This window comes from Mercenaria mercenaria, chromosome 2 (assembly GCF_021730395.1).
Source record: "Mercenaria mercenaria strain notata chromosome 2, MADL_Memer_1, whole genome shotgun sequence".
NCBI classification, from domain to species: domain Eukaryota; kingdom Metazoa; phylum Mollusca; class Bivalvia; order Venerida; family Veneridae; genus Mercenaria; species Mercenaria mercenaria.
The window spans coordinates 56,966,600-56,984,169 of NC_069362.1; the positions used below are offsets into that span (position 1 = coordinate 56,966,600).

General features: G+C 36.7%; 1 protein-coding gene across 1 annotated transcript in view; it reads right to left on the bottom strand.

The window, feature by feature from the left end:
* Window positions 1–17,014: 17,014 nt before the first annotated feature.
* Window positions 17,015–17,570, bottom strand: part of LOC123564003 (uncharacterized) — a 79,527-nt gene continuing 78,971 nt past the window's right edge. Inside the window, exon 20 of the mRNA XM_045357245.2 lies at window positions 17,015–17,196. Within this exon, the coding sequence (XP_045213180.1) occupies window positions 17,162–17,196 (35 nt within the window). The 3' untranslated portion in view covers window positions 17,015–17,161. The remainder of the gene's footprint in view (window positions 17,197–17,570) is intronic.

The following is a 17,570-nucleotide window of genomic DNA, read 5'->3' on the forward strand; positions in this document are numbered from 1 at the left end:
GCCTTCCAATGAACTAACTGTGGTTTACTTACAGCAGGGTCTTCCAATGAACTAATTGTGGTGTACTTACAGCTGAGACTTCCAATGAACTAACTGTGGTGTACTTACAGCCGAGCCTTCCAATGAACTAACTGTGGTTTACTTATAGCAGGGTCTTCCAATGAACTAATTGTGGTGTACTTACTGCTGAGCCTTCCAATGAACTAACTGTGGTGTACTTACAGCTGAGCCTTCCAATGAACTAACTGTGGTGTACTTACAGCCGAGCGTTCCAATGAACTAACTGTGGTTTACTTACAGCAGAGTCTTCCAATGAATTCACTGTGGTGTACTTACAGCTGAGCTTTCCAATGAACTAACTGTGGTGTACTTACAGCTGAGTCTTCCAATGAATTCACTGTGGTGCATTTACAGCTGAGCCTTCCTATGAACTAACTGTGGTGTACTTGCAGCTGAGCCGTCCGATGAACTATGGACTACTTACAGCTGAGTCTTCCAATTAACTGCTACAGGCCACTTAATGAATCTTTTTGCTTATTCACTGTTAGGGTCGTCAAAAGCATCCTGCTATACGATATGACGGTGGTTTATGAACAGCTTAGGCCTATAATGAGCACACTGTGGTTGATTACTTCCAATGCCTATGATCCTTCAGTGAGTCCACAGTAGTTTATTAACCAACAGGATCTTTCAATGAGGTCATTGAAGTATATCAACTTCTTGAAAGGGGAAACTTGAATGAGGTCACTATATTTACTCCAATGAGCTATGTGATATACCATACAATATTAACTCACAAGGCCGCTCAGTGAGTCCATTGTGGTTCATTTATTGCTAGGGCTGATTTCACTGGGTTTTACTAACACCTAGAGCCCTTAAATATTTAACTGTGATTTATTAACTGCCAGCTAGGACTCTCCAACGAGTGCACTGTCTTTTATCAACTGTGAGTCTACTGTATTTCTAATTAGTGAACAGTGTTTTAATAACTACCGGGGCTCTCAAATGAGTCCACTGTCTTTTATGAACTGTGAGTTCACTGTTTTACTAATTAGTCAACTGTCTTTTATAAATTACTATGGCTCTCAAATGAGTCCACTGTCTTGTATTAACTGTGAGTTCACTGTTTTACTAATTAGTCAACTGTGTTTTATAAATTATAACGACTCTCAAATGAGTCCACTGTGTTTTATTAACTGTGAGTTCACTGTTTTACTAATTAGTTAACTGTGTTTTATAAATTATAACGACTCTCAAATGAGTCCACTGTGTTTTATTAACTGTGAGTTCACTGTTTTGCTAATTAGTTAACTGTGTTTTATAAATTATTACGGCTCTCAAGTGAGTCCACTGTGTTTTATTAAGTGTGAGTCCACTGTTTTACTAATAAGTCAACTGTTTTATAAATTAAAACGACTCTCAAATGAGACCACTGTGTTTTATTAACTGTGAGCTCACTGTTTTACTAATCAGTCAACTGTGTTATATAAATTACTACGGCTCTCAAGTGAGTTCAATATGTTTTATTAACTGTGAGTTCACTGTTTTACTAATCAGTCAACTGTGTTTTATAAATTACTACGGCTCTCAAGTGAGTTCAATATGTTTTATTAACTGTGAGTTCACTGTTTTACTAATTAGTCAATTGCGTTTTATAAATTATTACGACTCTCAAATGAGTCCACTGTGTTTTATAAATTACTACGGCTCTCAAGTAAGTTCACTGTATTTTATTAACTGTGAGTTCACTGTTTTACTAATTAGTCAACTGTGTTTTATAAATTATTACGACTCTCAAATGAGTCCACTGTGTTTTATAAATTACTACGGCTCTCAAGTCAGTTCACTGTGTTTTATTAAGTGTGTTTCCACTGTTTTACTAATTAGTCAACTGTGTTTTATAAATTACTACAGCTCTCAAGTGAATTCACTGTGTTTTATTAACTGTGAGTTCAGTTTTACTAATTAGTCAACTGTGCTTTATAAATTATTACGGCTCTCAAATGAGTCCACTGTGTTTTATAAATTACTACGGCTCTCAAGCGAGTCCACTTTGTTTTATTAACTGTGAGTTCACTGTTTTACTGATTAGTCAACTGTGTTTTATAAATTACCACGGCTCTCAAGTGAGTTCACTGTCTTTTATTAACTGTGAGTTCACTGTTTTACTGATTAGTCAACTGTGTTTTATAAATTATTACGGCTCTCAAATGAGTCCACTGTGTTTTATAAATTACTACTGCTCTCAAGTGAGTCCACTTTGTTTTATTAACTGTGAGTTCACTGTTTTACTAATTAGTCAACTTTGTTTTATAAATTACTACGGCTCTCAAGTGAATCCACTTTGTTTTATTAACTGTGAGTTCACTGTTTTACTAATTAGTCAACTGTGTTTTATAAATTACTATGGCTCTCAAGTGAGTTCACTGTCTTTTATTAACTGTGAGTTCACTGTTTTACTAATTAGTCAACTGTGTTTTATAAATTACTACGGCTCTCAAGTGAATCCACTTTGTTTTATTAAGTGTGTGTCCACTCGCTGTTTTACTAATTAGTCAACTATCAGGGCTCTCAAGTGAGCCCACTGTATTTTATTAAAAGCGATGGCTCCCAAAAGAATAAATTGCCGGGACTCCCTGTGTTTTATAACCAGTGGGTATTCTGCGCTATTTATTACACTCAGACAAGAATTTTGTCAGGTATTTTTGTTAGATGAATCCCTTTGAATATCTGTTCACAAAATTAAGGGAACTGTTAGGCCGGATTGTATGTATTTGGTGTAACTGAAGCTGATGCATACACATGTATTCAAAATATTCATGCGACTCGACAAGAATTCTCCAAACGTTTAGCACACACCACCTGCGGCCTCTAGGCAAAAGTCCCTTATCCTTACTGTTGTTCTCTCTGTGTAGTTTTATTTCTTTCTGTATGGATACAGTGAATTTTTGTCCCAAATGACTGAGGTTACAAAAACATGGTTAAGAGCCTGTCACATGCAATGATATTAGAAATGTCTAAGTCGTGTTTGTAAAATCCCAAGGCTCTCCGCACATCGTCTTATCTGATGAGTTTTCTTTTCATCAATTGTGCGTGAAGTGTACCAAAATAAAAATAATTTACATGAAAAATGTTTAAAATCACCAAGGTTTGATGTTAATATAATGTAAATGAACCAGTACTGCACATATTTTTATCATTTAGCGAATTTTGTGTATAACAAGAATGACAAATAAATCAAGGCGGTTAAGTGAAATTGGAGCTGCTGTATATTCCTCCCATGTGAGTCAATAAATATTGTTATTCTGGTAATAATGCAAGATACGGAGTTTCCTTTGCTCCTTAGTCCACTATAATTGAATTTCACACGAGATTATAAGATTGACCTCTATTTGTCTGTGTTTGCTTCAGTTGGTCGTAAACTATGAATTAAGCACAGTATGCTGATAAAACCAGGTATTATCTAATATTTTCATGTAATGAAAGTCTGTTTTCCCGTTTCTACAAAAATAACATGAAGCAGTTTAATACAAAAAGCAGTTTTATAACTTTAGTTACTGTAGTATACCTGTCCTCATGTTCTCCAGGCTCTACATGAAAAACAAGGTCAAATGAATTCTTTGAATAAAATGAGGCGTGCTGGACATGAAAATAAAAATGTAAAGATAAAGCTGGACATTCCGAAGGATACTGCAGTAGTAATGCTCCTGACCCAAGCTGCCGAAAATGCAGCCAAAAACATTGATCTCTATGAAAACTACCTATTTGCCAGGTTTGGTCTACTTATTACATTTCTAACTTTTATAAATTATGTGAAAAATATTTTCTAACCTTTTAGTAGCAATGATCTTGACCTTGACTCTAGCAACACAAAATACAGCTAAAACCATGGCATTTCATACAAATGTTTGGTCGCAATACCTTATTCTTTACTGAGGTTATTGACCAGAAATAGGGTCGCATTTTTATGATTACCATTTTATTGAAATACTCCAAACCATGGTCCGCCCGCTTAGCTCAATATGGAGAGCGAAGTCTTCGGATCGCGAGGCCGTGAGGTGTATGCTCTCCTTGGCGATTGATGCCCATGCCTTGATTTGTAAGGCTTGGCTTTGTATCAGTAGAAATCAATGAAACAAATCAATCTTTAAATAGGGATTGTTGTTTTCTACCGGGTTCATTTATCAATCAGACGTAGGGATAGCCGGTTATCCAGTGTGTTGATCGCAACAGAAATGGTGAAAAATTAGGAACTGTTTAATTTCCCTAAATTTTATGATTCTCTTAACTCAACACAATCTAACTTAATGCAAAGATATAAAAAAAAAAAGCTACCAGAAAATACAAGTTTAAGAATAATTTCGGAAGTTTTATACTATGAAGTATATTTTTTGGCCGAAATCATATTAACGGTAATATGACATCAAATCACCCTACAATGTCGGGTGTTTGGTATATGTATACTCAGCGATAGAAATGAAACATAGTTTGTTTATAAATACAGATCGGCAGAGAAAACCAGTGAACTCCTGTGTCGGAATCGACCGATAGAGAATGTCAGTGAGCATTTGTCTATGATACTCAAGTACAGGTCGGTAAAAAGAATGCTCACAACACGCAACAATCCCAAGCAAATTGATCTTTAAATACGGAGCAGAAACCGTTTTCTGTCTAGATGTCACTGTGACCTTGACCTTTCATCTACTAACCCCTAAAACAATAGGGACCATCTTCTAACCAAAGGCAAACATCCTATAAACAATTGTAAGCCAAAGCGTTACTGAGTGGGAACCTTTTTAAGCATGGAAGGTCATTTTAACCGAGAAATTTGGCCGACTGATCGCTAAAACAACTAGGGTTATCTACTGACAACAGCCATTCATGCTATGATGCCTGTATGCCGAAACGTCCCTTATTTATTGAGCTCTTACGCGAAGATATGAATTTGTTTCGACCAATTATATGTGGATGAAGCGCTTTAGAACTTGTTTAAGGAGCAGCAACAACTTGAACGGACAACAACATATACGCGTTCTCATTTTCAGTACTTATGAAAGGCACTTGATCATTGTGACAGGATGGTGTCGGTGATAATGATGATGCTAGCCGCCAGCGGCTTGTCAAGGCTTCATTGTACTCGTATCTGCGATGATTACCTTTGTAAAAATAGAAGAAAATTAATGTCTCGAGTATTTTTCTTTCTAAAAGAGCAATCCTTTAGGGCTATATTCATAGACATTTCTCCAGCTCAACTCATTGACATTAAACTCATAGTACTTGGATACTATCTAAAATTAACACTTATTAACACCCTCTCCAGTAAAATATGAATTTCAGAAAAATGTGAAGCTTTGAAACTTTTAAACCCTGGTTGTTGATATGGCTGTTTTTAGATGACCTTAGTTAGTATGAAATGTCGACATGAAAACTAATTTTGTAAAAATGATTTAAAGCATCTTGGAAGCTTGGCCGTTTCTGAGAAAGGTCTCGGTGATTAATATTAAAAAGGAACAATTTAATGTTCACTCATGTAATTAATACTAATTGTGAAACCTGGAAAGTAGGAACAAAAATGTTTTTTAAAGAAAGAAGCGTTTGCTTTGGCCTCTCTTTTAATGATGTCAAGGTAATTTTTGTTTTGTTCTCGGAGTCGAAGATCCAGGAGACATATAGTGTTGAACTGTCCGTCCATCCTGTAGCTCCTCACACTTCTTTGTATACTGGACTCCAACTACAGTTTCCATCAAATTATAACTGAATTGGTATATATGATCACCATGAAGGTGTCATGCGCATATTACACGGACTTTCATGTTGGGTTCTTGGCTCGGCTTTTCAAGGAATGTGTGCAGCTATTGCACTCTTCCGATATGGTTCTGTCTGATTCATATTTTACACTCTAGTTCATTATGATGATCTCACATGAAATATACAGAATAAATAACTCTGTCTTCTTCATCATAAAGTTAAGCACTTTTCTTGAAAGCAAATTTTGCTTAGGTTTTTGTATATAAACTTGTATCTCAATAAAAACTTGTTGGAATGGCTTTAAACTACCCACACATGTTCACTGTCATTGTCTGACATGCAACATCTCTAGTTTACTTTTTCTTAAAGTTAAATGTATTTTAGTGACCACTGATGGGAACTGCCTGAAACTTTACATTCTTATTAACTGTATTCTTAACACTTGTTCTGACATGCAGTGCACATGTCCCATAACTCTTGTTTTGCCTTTTCAAAATATTATGCCTTTCTTTTGACTTAGCAATTTTAGGTGGAGTCGAGTATCTCGTTAAGAGATGAAATTCTAAGACTCATACTTGCGTTATTATATGTTTGCTGATTTGTGTCATTTCGTTATTTGGTTCTGTGGCAGCGACCATACGATAGACACCGGTATGGCGCCTAGCCGAACGTCGCCTCGCCATACGTCGCCCTGCCGAACGTCGTTATGGCACTCCATCAAACGTCGCCCCGCCGAACGTCGCACCGACAAACGGTGCCCCGCCGAATGTTGCAACGACAAACATCTCCCACAAACGTCGCCTGCCGAACGTTGCACCGCTGAATCAGCCCCATCAAACATCGTCCCGCCGGATGTCGACCATCCAAACTTCACCACGCCGAATGTCGTCCCGCCAAAGATCGCTACACCAAACGGAACGTACTAAATGTCTTCCAGCCAAGAGTCGGCCTGCTGAACGTCACAATTATTAAATTCATTCTTTTTTTACTCTGATTTGTGCACAATATTAAAAGTAGAGCTTTCCTAACCATATGCATACTATCTTCTTTGACATGAAATTAAAGGCACGATGGAACTTTAAAAATTTTATCGACAAATAAAACATCGGTAATGTACACTTAAATATATTGTTTCTTTTCCATATTGTCATGAGGATTTCCAGTATGAAACACAGATGAGGGCAACTGATGAACAGATGATCAAAGGCGTATTTAACAGATGATCGCTGTTGCATGCAACAGAAAATATCAGAAAATCATACAGTAAGTATGATCAGCGATTAATGTAACAGATGATTTCAGGTTTAGGTAACAGATGATCACCAATGAAAGCAACGAACGAAATGTGACAATCGATGATCTATGAAAGGTTAAAGGTTAACAGCTCTTCAGTCGTGAAGGTAACAGACGAGGGTAATAAGTGTTCATCCATTAAGGTAACAGACGATCATACATGTAACAGACGAGGGTAATAAATGTTCATACATTAAGGTAACAGACGATCATGTTTCCTTTGTTGATAACGTGTATACTTAGTTTTGTAGAGGTAGAGTCGGTTAAGTGGACATGGAATAATTCATGAATGACTGATTACCTCACGATGTTCAAATACATCTTACGTTGGTCAGAATATTCCCAACCACACATTTGACATTTGAGAGCCATAGGGGAAAACAATGAACATAAAAGTATTTGAATCAGGTATTTTTATTGATTGCATGCTTCAGATTTCAAAAGAAAAGCATAACTCTTTATAACAGATGAAAACCATAGATCTATATTACAGATGAAAACCATAGATCTTTATAACAGATGAAAACCATAGATCTATATAACAGATGAAAATCAATGTTCTTTATAACAAATGAAAACTATAGCTCTGTACAGCAGATGAAAATCATAGCTCTTTATAGCAGATGAAAACTGCTATTTAAAGAGCTATTCTTAATAACACCCTTTACTATTTTTATAGATGTAAACCAGTTCAGTTAATTCTTATATTCAATAATATAATTATAATTCAAATAAATGAAGATGGCCTAACGTTAAAAAACTTTTCTTCTGCTCTAAAGGACAATTTTCAATTTTCTGTGTTCTGTATTTCAGACGAAATAAGAGAACATTTCAAGTCTGCAGCCATATGAAACGTATCTGAGTGACATCTGTTTGTTGCTTCATGACATGTGTCGGAAAGTCAAGGGGAAATATACGCCAGAAACATTTTCCGGAATAACAAAAGTAGTCCCTTAGTAGCTTATATCTTTAAAATAGTAGAATATGTTTTACTTTTTAATATTCGGTAACATAGTATAAAATACAATATGATATATTTGGCTTCGACGAAGGAAAGACAGAAAGTGATGAACTGACTCATGTCTTTCGGGGATTCGAACCAGTAGCAAACCATTCGGTAGTTTTATGAGCGCATGAAATGTTTCAAGTACAGCAGACTTATTCATAAAAAAAGCATTTGTTTTCAATTATTATTTGCTGGCATTTTCGCAACTTCGAAAAACAGTCTTCTGCTTTTTGACGTTATTTGCCACGTGTTGGGTTACTTGGCGCTTTTTGATGTTATTTTCCGCTCGTTATGTAATGTTCACTTGTAAACATTTCTTGAAATAACAATTGTACGTCCGTAGTTACTGAAATTATACACCTAATATGTTTTAGAATAAGGAAGGTTACTGCAACCGCATCGGCGTTGGTTAAAGGTTTTTATGAAGTCTAATATTCTTCACCATTACTTCAGATATTAAACTGAAACTTCCTGTACTTTATAGTGCCAGTGTACATTAGTGTGACAAGATGCGTAACTCTACTTGCAGTTTTCTAGAGTTTTGCCCCTTTATCAAAGAGTACAATACCGCGTGTTGTTAAAACTTCACACATATTTTTCAGGTAATAACATAGGGTTACGGCATAAAGTTCATAACTAATACATGAATTTTAACAAAATTATTCCCCTGTTTGGACTTGGAAAATCTAGTTTGAAGTTTTACACTCAAATTGCTCTCGATCTCGATGCAGATATTGAGCTGAAACTTTATACAAGTTTTTGAGGTGCATAAAACATGGTGGTGTGCATAACCCTTAACTCTGAATGTTATTTCGGCAAAGTGTTGCTCCTTTTTGGACTTGGGGAAATGTAGGTTAAGTGTTGCATCTCCAAAACTACTGCAGATACTTGTTTGAAACTTCACATGAATTTGGACAATATACATACTTTTAAATAGAAAATCCATTTTACTTTTAAGCCTCCGAATAGCCGATCGTGCTGACATGAGACAGCTTTTGTTTTCTGAACGTTTACAGAATATGAAAGCAAGGTTAGGCTTTAGTGAATGAAATACCTATAAAGAGCATACGTATTGTACTTGAGAAAACTCCAAAAGGCCAGTTCTCCGCAGATACGAAACACTTTCCGCCAAGGTAATGTTGTCATGTACTTAATGACTTGCCTCCCGGCTTTTGAACAAATGATGTAGCCATTGTATCAAGTATTGTATCTTTTAGACTTCAACCATATTTCTTGAAATTTAGAATTTAAGGTGCTTAAGTGTTTGATCAAACAAAATTGTTCTAGTCTTGTTTTAATTTCAATTCAGTTCATTATGCCACTAAACATGTTGCAGACGTATTTCGTAACATTTTGCTGGAACAGGAAGTTGCTTGGTGATTTAATATGAATATGGAGAAAACGTGTGTTGTAAACATTTCTTGTCCAATATCACCCCTGCACAACTAACTTTCATTAGGAAGTTGTTTTGTTGCGGAGAACTTTTTACTACTGCTATGGAACTTTGGGTATATTTAACTGACTGCCAGTACACGGCTGAATTACAGGTGGAGCTACATCAAACAAACAAATTTTACTTTTACGTTCACAACAATCGTTTGCCAATTATTACTTATAAAATGTCGTTTGTTATTATTTATAGCATGTCTTTTGTTCAATTTTGCAGGCAAGATTACACGGAAAATGGAACGGTTGTGAATACGTTTCCGACACTGGCCGCCATGTTTCCCCATCATGATGTAATGCAAGAAAACAGGAGAATAGAAAAGATATCAACATTTTAGTTCAATGTCTTGCATAACACATGGTAAGTTTGATAACTTCAGAATATCTATTTCTTTTAATTTAAATGAATTAGGATACCCACGACCCGGCCACCATTATTACCTAGTCACCAGACCCACTGAAATAACCAAGTTATATAACTCCTGGTTGATTTTAATTAAGATTATGGCCCTTTTTAACTTAGAAAATTTGATTAAAGTTTTGCGTGCAACAATGTCTTATCTTGGCAACAGCAATATGTATTGGATTGAACGTTCAAGTCATCAGATCTACTGAAATAATGAAGTTAGATAACTCTTGGTTGAATTTTATGTTAATCATGGCCCTTTCCCGATATAACTTTTTGCGAACAGATAATTGTCAAGCTGTTTTTCAGTAACAACTCCATATCTTGGATTGAAACTTCAGACAAGGTATCATTCTCATCAACGTACTTTAATTACCAAGTTAGAGAACTCTAGGTTGAAATTAATTTCAAGTATGGACCTTCAAGTATTAACTACGAAAATTATGTATCCCAGCTACCCACCCACTGCGGGAGACATTATTTATGCCTTGTCCGTCTGTCCAAATTCATTTCCGATCAATAACTGGAGAACCACGTGACCTAGAACTTTAAAATTTCATAGGGTGATAGGGCTTACGGAGTAAATGATCCCGATTGTTTTGGGGGTCACTCGATCAAAGGTAAAGGTCACAGGCGCCCGAAGATTGAAAACCATTTCCGATCAATAACTTGAGAACGACTTAACCTAGAATGTTGAAACTTCATAGGATGATTGCACATGCAGAATAGATGAACCCTATTGAGTTTGGGGTCACTTGCTCAAATGTAAAGGTCACAGGGACCAGAATATGGAAACCCGTTTCCGATTAATAATTTCAGAACCACTTTAACCAAGAATGTTGAAAATTCATTGGATGAGTGGACATTCCAAATAGATGACCCCTATAGATTTGGGGATCACTTGAACAAAGGTCAAGGTTACAGGGGGCTGAACATGGAAAACCGTTTCCAATCAAATCAACAATTTGACCTGGAACCTAGGGGATAGGGCTTACCAAGTAGAGGACTCCTATTGATTTTGAGGTCACTAGATCAAAGATCAAGGTCACAGGGGCCTGAACATGGAAAACAGTTTTGGGTCAAAAACTTAAGAACCATTTGACCCAGAATGTTTTTTTCCAGGTACACCACAGTGTGCAGGTATCCATTTTAAGGACACAACTCTTGTTTTGCATAGGCTGAAAAGTGCCCTGGAGATGGATGTTTGTTTAGAATTTTCTAGTGTTTGAAGAACTGACAGAGCATCCGTGAAGATAACCACTTTGGGGCAGCTCTCTGGAGACTCCTCAATGGGTTTAGTAGCCTGTTTGATGGCCTCAACCTCTGCTCTATAGTTGGTACAGTGCCTTCAGGTTGGAATACTATTTGTTTCTGATCTTCCCGAAGTATGTAGTATGAAGAAGCCAGCTCCTCCAGCTGGAAATGAGAATGCAGACAGATTAGCCGAACTTGGAGCTACAGATAACCAGCCACAAAATGCCATTACTCACGAGAAGAAGGTGACAATGATCAAAGCATAAGGCCCATCAAGGATGACTACTACCTACTAGACAGATGGGAACAAGTCATCATCTTTAGACTTCGCACAGGACATAACAGATTAAATGTCCACATGTGCACGAAGCTTAAATTGTCTCCTTTTCCGATGTGCCCCTGTGGCCTGGAACAACAAACTGCTGAGCACATTCTGCAGAGATGTCCACGTCTGGAGAACCAAAGAAAAAGTGTGTGGTCAAACAGGACCCCAATGAGGATCAAAGTGCATGGCAATATGGAGGACCTGAAGAAGGCATCCTTCATTGCTGGATCTGGGGTGACGGTGTAGGCGGTAAACGCCAAGAAGAAGACCTAGAATGTTGAAACTACATGCCAATTACCATGGCCATCATACTTGATACTTGTGGGTCCATTTTCCCAAATATCAGTTTATAAGGCCTTGTGTCCATTATGCCAACAAAACTAGGACGGCCATAACTCTAGATTGCTCATTTAAACTTGCAGTGTGCACCTTTAGAGGAAGAAGGCTCCAGTTGGATAAAGTTGCAGAGGCAGTAGAAGTAAATAAATTACATTAACTAGTGGGACAAATGACAAACAGTTCAAACACTATATGGTTCTTAGGTTTTAAAACAAGGGCTGTCACAGGAGACAGCGCGCTCAACTATTTCGATGCTGGATAGTGAAACTGTGCACATCTGAGGAAACTAGAGCTGTCACTGGAGTGTTTAATGACTCCAATTGTGGATGAAGATATTGCACAATAGCCTGAGTTTATGTCAAAAATATCAACTTAAAGTAATAAGAGAGGTAAAGATAAAATGTATCAAAACACTACATAAGTATATCCTAAGCAAAAAGGGGCATAATTCATTAAATATTGGTGCCAGAGTTATGCACCTTGTGTCATATGATAAGGGTAATGATGTTGAACAATTGTTTAAGTTTTAATCAGATCCATTCAGTAATAACAGAGACAGAGTGAAAGTGCATAAATCTTTAACCTGAAATTCTAATTAAAAAGGGGAATAATTCATGAAAACTTGTGCCAGAGTTATGCATCTTGTGTCATATGATGTGGGTGATGATGCTGAACAACTATTTTAAGTTTGAATCAAATCCATTCAGTAATATCAGAGGTAGAGTGAAAGTGCACCAAAACTTTAACCTGAAATTCTAAGTAAAAAGGGGGAATATTTCATGAAAAAATGGTGCCAGAGTTATGCACCTTGTGTCATATGATGTGGGTGATGATGTTGAACAACTATTTTAAATTTGAATCAAATCCATTCAGTAATAACAGAGGTAGAGTGGAAGTGCATCAAAACTTTAACCTGAAAATCTAAATGAAAAGGGGGGATAATTCATGATATATTGGCCCCAGAGTTATGGCCCTTATGTAAGATGATGTGGATGATGATGAGGAATAAGTATTTTAAGTTTGAATCAAATCCATCAAGTAATTACAGAGATAAATTGAAAAAAGAGAAAGTGTAAAAAAAACTTTAACCAAGGTGGGGATGCGGAAAGACGCTGACGCTGACGCGAGTAGGATAGCTCTCCTTATACTTCGTATAGTCAAGCTAAAAATGGGTGGAAAAAAACAGACAACTGCAGCAGGCTGATGGTACTTTTGATGGTCTCTTTAAAATGATACTACAGACCAAGTTTGATGGAGATGCATCTGGTGGTTTATGAGAAATTGTTTGAAGGTATTCCTATAATTAACTCTAGTGGCCCCTCAAAGGGTGATGAGAGCTCCAATTTGAACAAGTTTGAAAGAGACCCTTACAATAATGCTACTTACCAAGTTTGGTGAACACCAATGAAGCTGTTCATGACAAGAAGTTATTTTAACGTATTTCTATCTTCAGCTCTAACAGCCACTGAAAGGGGCTGGGTGCCCCCGTTTGAATAAATTGATTGATAACATTGATGCTATAGACCAAGTTTGATGAAGACCAATCAAGCAGTTCACAAGAAGTCCTTTACATGTATTTCTATTTTCAGCTCTAGTGGCCCCTAAAACGGATCAAGCTCTCCCATATAAAGAATTTGGGAGATGACCTTACAATCATGCTACAGACCAAGTTTGATGAAGATCCATCTAGCAGTCCAAAATAACAAGTCCTTTGAAGGTATTTCTACTTCAAGGTCTAGTAGCCCCTGAAAGGAGCCAAGCACCCCCATTTGAACAAACTTCTTGGAAAAGGACCATATAATGATGCTACAGATCCATCAACCGGTGAATGTTTAGATATCATTTTAAGGTACTTCTGTTTTTAGCTCTAGCAGTCCCTATAGGGATACAAGTGCCCCAGTATGAACACATTTTGGAGAGGACCTTATAATGATACTAAAGATCAATGCTAATTGCTAATTCAATAATTATGGGCCATTTACTAGTCATAAGTGACCTCCGTAACAAATGTGATCTTAGACCAAAGCATTCTCTAGTTATTTTGCAAAAAAATTCAATGTGACCTTGCCCTTTGACCTACTGATCTCAAAAATCGATAGAGGTCATCTGCTGGTGATGATCAACCTCCCTATTTATTTTCGTGATCACAGGCCAAAGCGTTCTCAAGTTTACATCTGGAAATCGGTTTAATTGTTCCGGGTCACTGTGACCTTGACCTTTGACCTATGATATCAAAATCAATAGGGGTTATCTTCTGGTCAAAACTAACCTCAACTTTCATGATTCTAGGCCCAAGCGTTTTAGAGTTGTCACCTGGAAACCGACTGGTCTATGGACCGACCAACAGACATCTGCAAAACAATATACCCCTCTTTCTTTGAAGGGTGGGATGCCTAATTATGGAAAATGGACGAATGGACAACAACAGACCTTTGTGCCTCTCCTCTAAATTTTTTAGGGAGCCCAATTACAGAAGCTGTTTATGGTACTGATCCGTTTATGTACCTCCAATATGAACAAGAGGGCCATGATGGCCCTATATTGCTCACCTGAGCTTAACTGCTTGCCAAAGCTTCAAAAACAAAAAAAAACTAGGTGAGAAGGTCATGGTAAAGATTCTTCAAGATAAGTTCTGAAATCTGTTAAATTTTTTTACAGGTGGTCCAAATCTCTTTGCTGTAGCTTCAAAAACAAGAAAATAGGTCCATAGATCAGGATTAATAATATTTAAGATGAGTATTGAAAACTGTATCTAAAGTTCTACATGTGGTCCAAATTTCCATGCTGTATCTTCAAAAACAAGAAAGTAGGTCAGCAGGTCAGGATAAAGACTATTCAAGATGAGAATTGAAATCTGTATCAAACATTATACATGTGGCCCAAGTCATTTTGCTGTAGCTTCAAAAACAAAAAAGTAGGTCAGTAGGTCACAATAAGAACATTAAAGATAAATATTGAAATTTTTATCGAAAGTTATTGACGGGGTCTGATTTCTATGCTGTTAAGATCGGTGTGCAAAACTGTGTATGTCATCCAAATTTCAAGGCTGTATCTTAAAAAACAAAAACGTAGGTCATTAGGTCAAGGTCACAGTCAAGTGATCCCTAGTTACTTGGGGTCATCAGGTAATTATAATTAAACAGTCTAGGAAATATGATCAGATAATTTTTTTAAGTATATTTTCCTATATATATCATATACAAGTGACCCCCTGGGCGAGGCCTCTTTTCACCCTAGCGGCATAATTTGAACAATCTTGTTAGAGAACCACTAAGCAATGCTACATACCAAATATCAAAGGCTTAAGCCTTGAACTTTCAGACAAAAAGATTTTTAATTGTTTTCCCTAAACAAGACTATATAAAACTTGGTACCCCCAGGGCAGGGCCTCTTTTCACCCAAGGGGCATAATTTGAACAATTATGGTAGAGGACCATTAGGCAATGCAACATACAAAATATCAAAGGCCTTGACCTTACAGTTTCAGGCAAGAAAATTTTTTAATTTTTTTTTCCTATATATGTCTATGTAAAACTTGGTACCCCAGGGCAGGGCCTCTTTTCACCCATGGGGCATAATTTGAACAATTATGGTAGAGGACCACTAGGCAATGCAACATACAAAATATCAAAGGCCTTGACCTTGCAGTTTCAGGCAAGAAATTTTTTTAATTTTTTTCCCTATATATGTCTATGTAAAACTTGGGACTCCCTTGGTGGGGCCTCTTTTAATCTAAGGAGCATAATTTTAAATAATCTTAGTAAAGGACCACTTGGCAATGCTACATACCAAATATCAAAAGCCTAGGCCTTGCAGTTCCAGACAAAAAGATTTTTAAAGTTTTTCCTATATAAGTCTTTGTAAAACTTGGTACCCCCAAGGCAGGGCCTCTTTCCACCCTAGGGACATTAGTAGAGGACCATAAGGCAATGCTACATACCAAATATCAAAGGCCTAGGTCTTGTGGTTTCAGACGAGAAGATTTTTAAAGTTTTTTCCTAAATAAGTCTATATAAACCATGTGACCCCCGTGGCGAGGCCATATTTGACCCTAGGGGAATAATTTGAAAAGTCTTGGTAGAGAACTACTATATGATGCTACATACCAAATATCAAAGCCCTAGGCCCTGTGGTTTTGGACAAGTAGATTTTTTAAGTTTTTCCTTTTGGTTGCCATGGCAACCAGAGTTCTGCTTGGAATTCAATTCTTTGAATAATTTTGAAAGGGGACCACCCAATGATCATTCCTGTGAAGTTTGGTGTAATTCTGCCCAGTGGTTTTCAAGAAGAAGATTTTTTAGGAACTGTTGACGGACACACGACGCACTACGCACATTGAGCAGTCACAAAAGCTCACCATGAGCCTTTGGCTCAGGTGAACTATAAATAGTGAAGGATTACTTTCAACATACAACACATGTAACTGAAATATGTAACAAACGGGCCAAGATGGCCCTAGGTTGCTCATCTGCGTAACAGACCATAACAGTGTAAATATGTTTGACCTAATGATTTGATGGAAACAAATATTCTGATCAATTTTAATTACGATTGGACCAAAGAAGTGGACTCTTGAGAGTAAACAAGCTTTTCCTTTGATTTGACCTAGTGACCTAGTTTTTAACCCCATGTCATCCAGATTAAAAATCATTCAAGAATTCATAATAACATTCTGACCAAGTTTTATGAAGATAGAATAAAAAATGTGGCCCCTAGAGTGTAAACAAGCTTTTTCTTTGATTTGACCTAGTGTCCTACTTTTTGACCCTACCTGACCAAGATAAAAACTCATGCGAAACATTCTGACCCAGTTTCATGCACATCAAATGAACAAGAGGGTCATGATGACCCTATATTGCTCGACTGTTAAACTTGACCGTGGAATCATCAAGATAAACATTCTGATGACTCTCATGAGTTTCAAACTTAAATTGTAGACTCTAGAGTGTTAACAGGATTTTCCTTTGACCTGGCCTACTGACATAGTTTTTGACCTCACATGATCCAGTTTTAAACTTGACCTAACAATTATCAAGACAAACATTCTGACCAAGTTTCATAAAGATTGGGTCACAACTGTGGCCTCTAGAGTGTTAACAAGGCAAATGTTGACGGACGATGACAGACATTGACTGGTCACAATAGCTCACCTTGAGCACTTTGTTCTCAGGTGAGCTAATAAAAAGTGAAGACTGTATTTCTTTGTAAATAATATTAAAGATAAAGGTTCTGTAAAAGCAAAGAAGTAAAGGTATTGCGTAGGTAAATATTTAAAGTTCAGATCTCCAAGAATCACATTTCTTCGGTTTCCACCATGGTACATCCAACATTGTATCTGTGCATATCATGTCATCAGGTGTGTCCTGTCAAAGCCTTGAGCTGTCAAACACAAATTTCATTCTTATATCAATGTGTATTCTTAACCATCTTAAAGGAAACAACAATAGGAACCCAAGTCCCAGATCAAAGCTGAGAAATTTCATTTTACAATCCATATGTTTTGCATGCTTGATAAACCTACAGTAATGGCATAACGTCATTTATCCTGATAACATAAAAGAATAAAGCCCGGACTCAGTATATGGAAGTGAAAATTATTTTAATGCATCCTTAAGTAGATTTAACGAAATGGCAACATTACTACCTTAACATCTTTCTAAAGATATAATATGATATTAAAATGTTTGACATGTTAAATAATTCCAAATAATCTTAAAACTAAATTCCAATTAATGTCTTTAAATCAGTGTGTG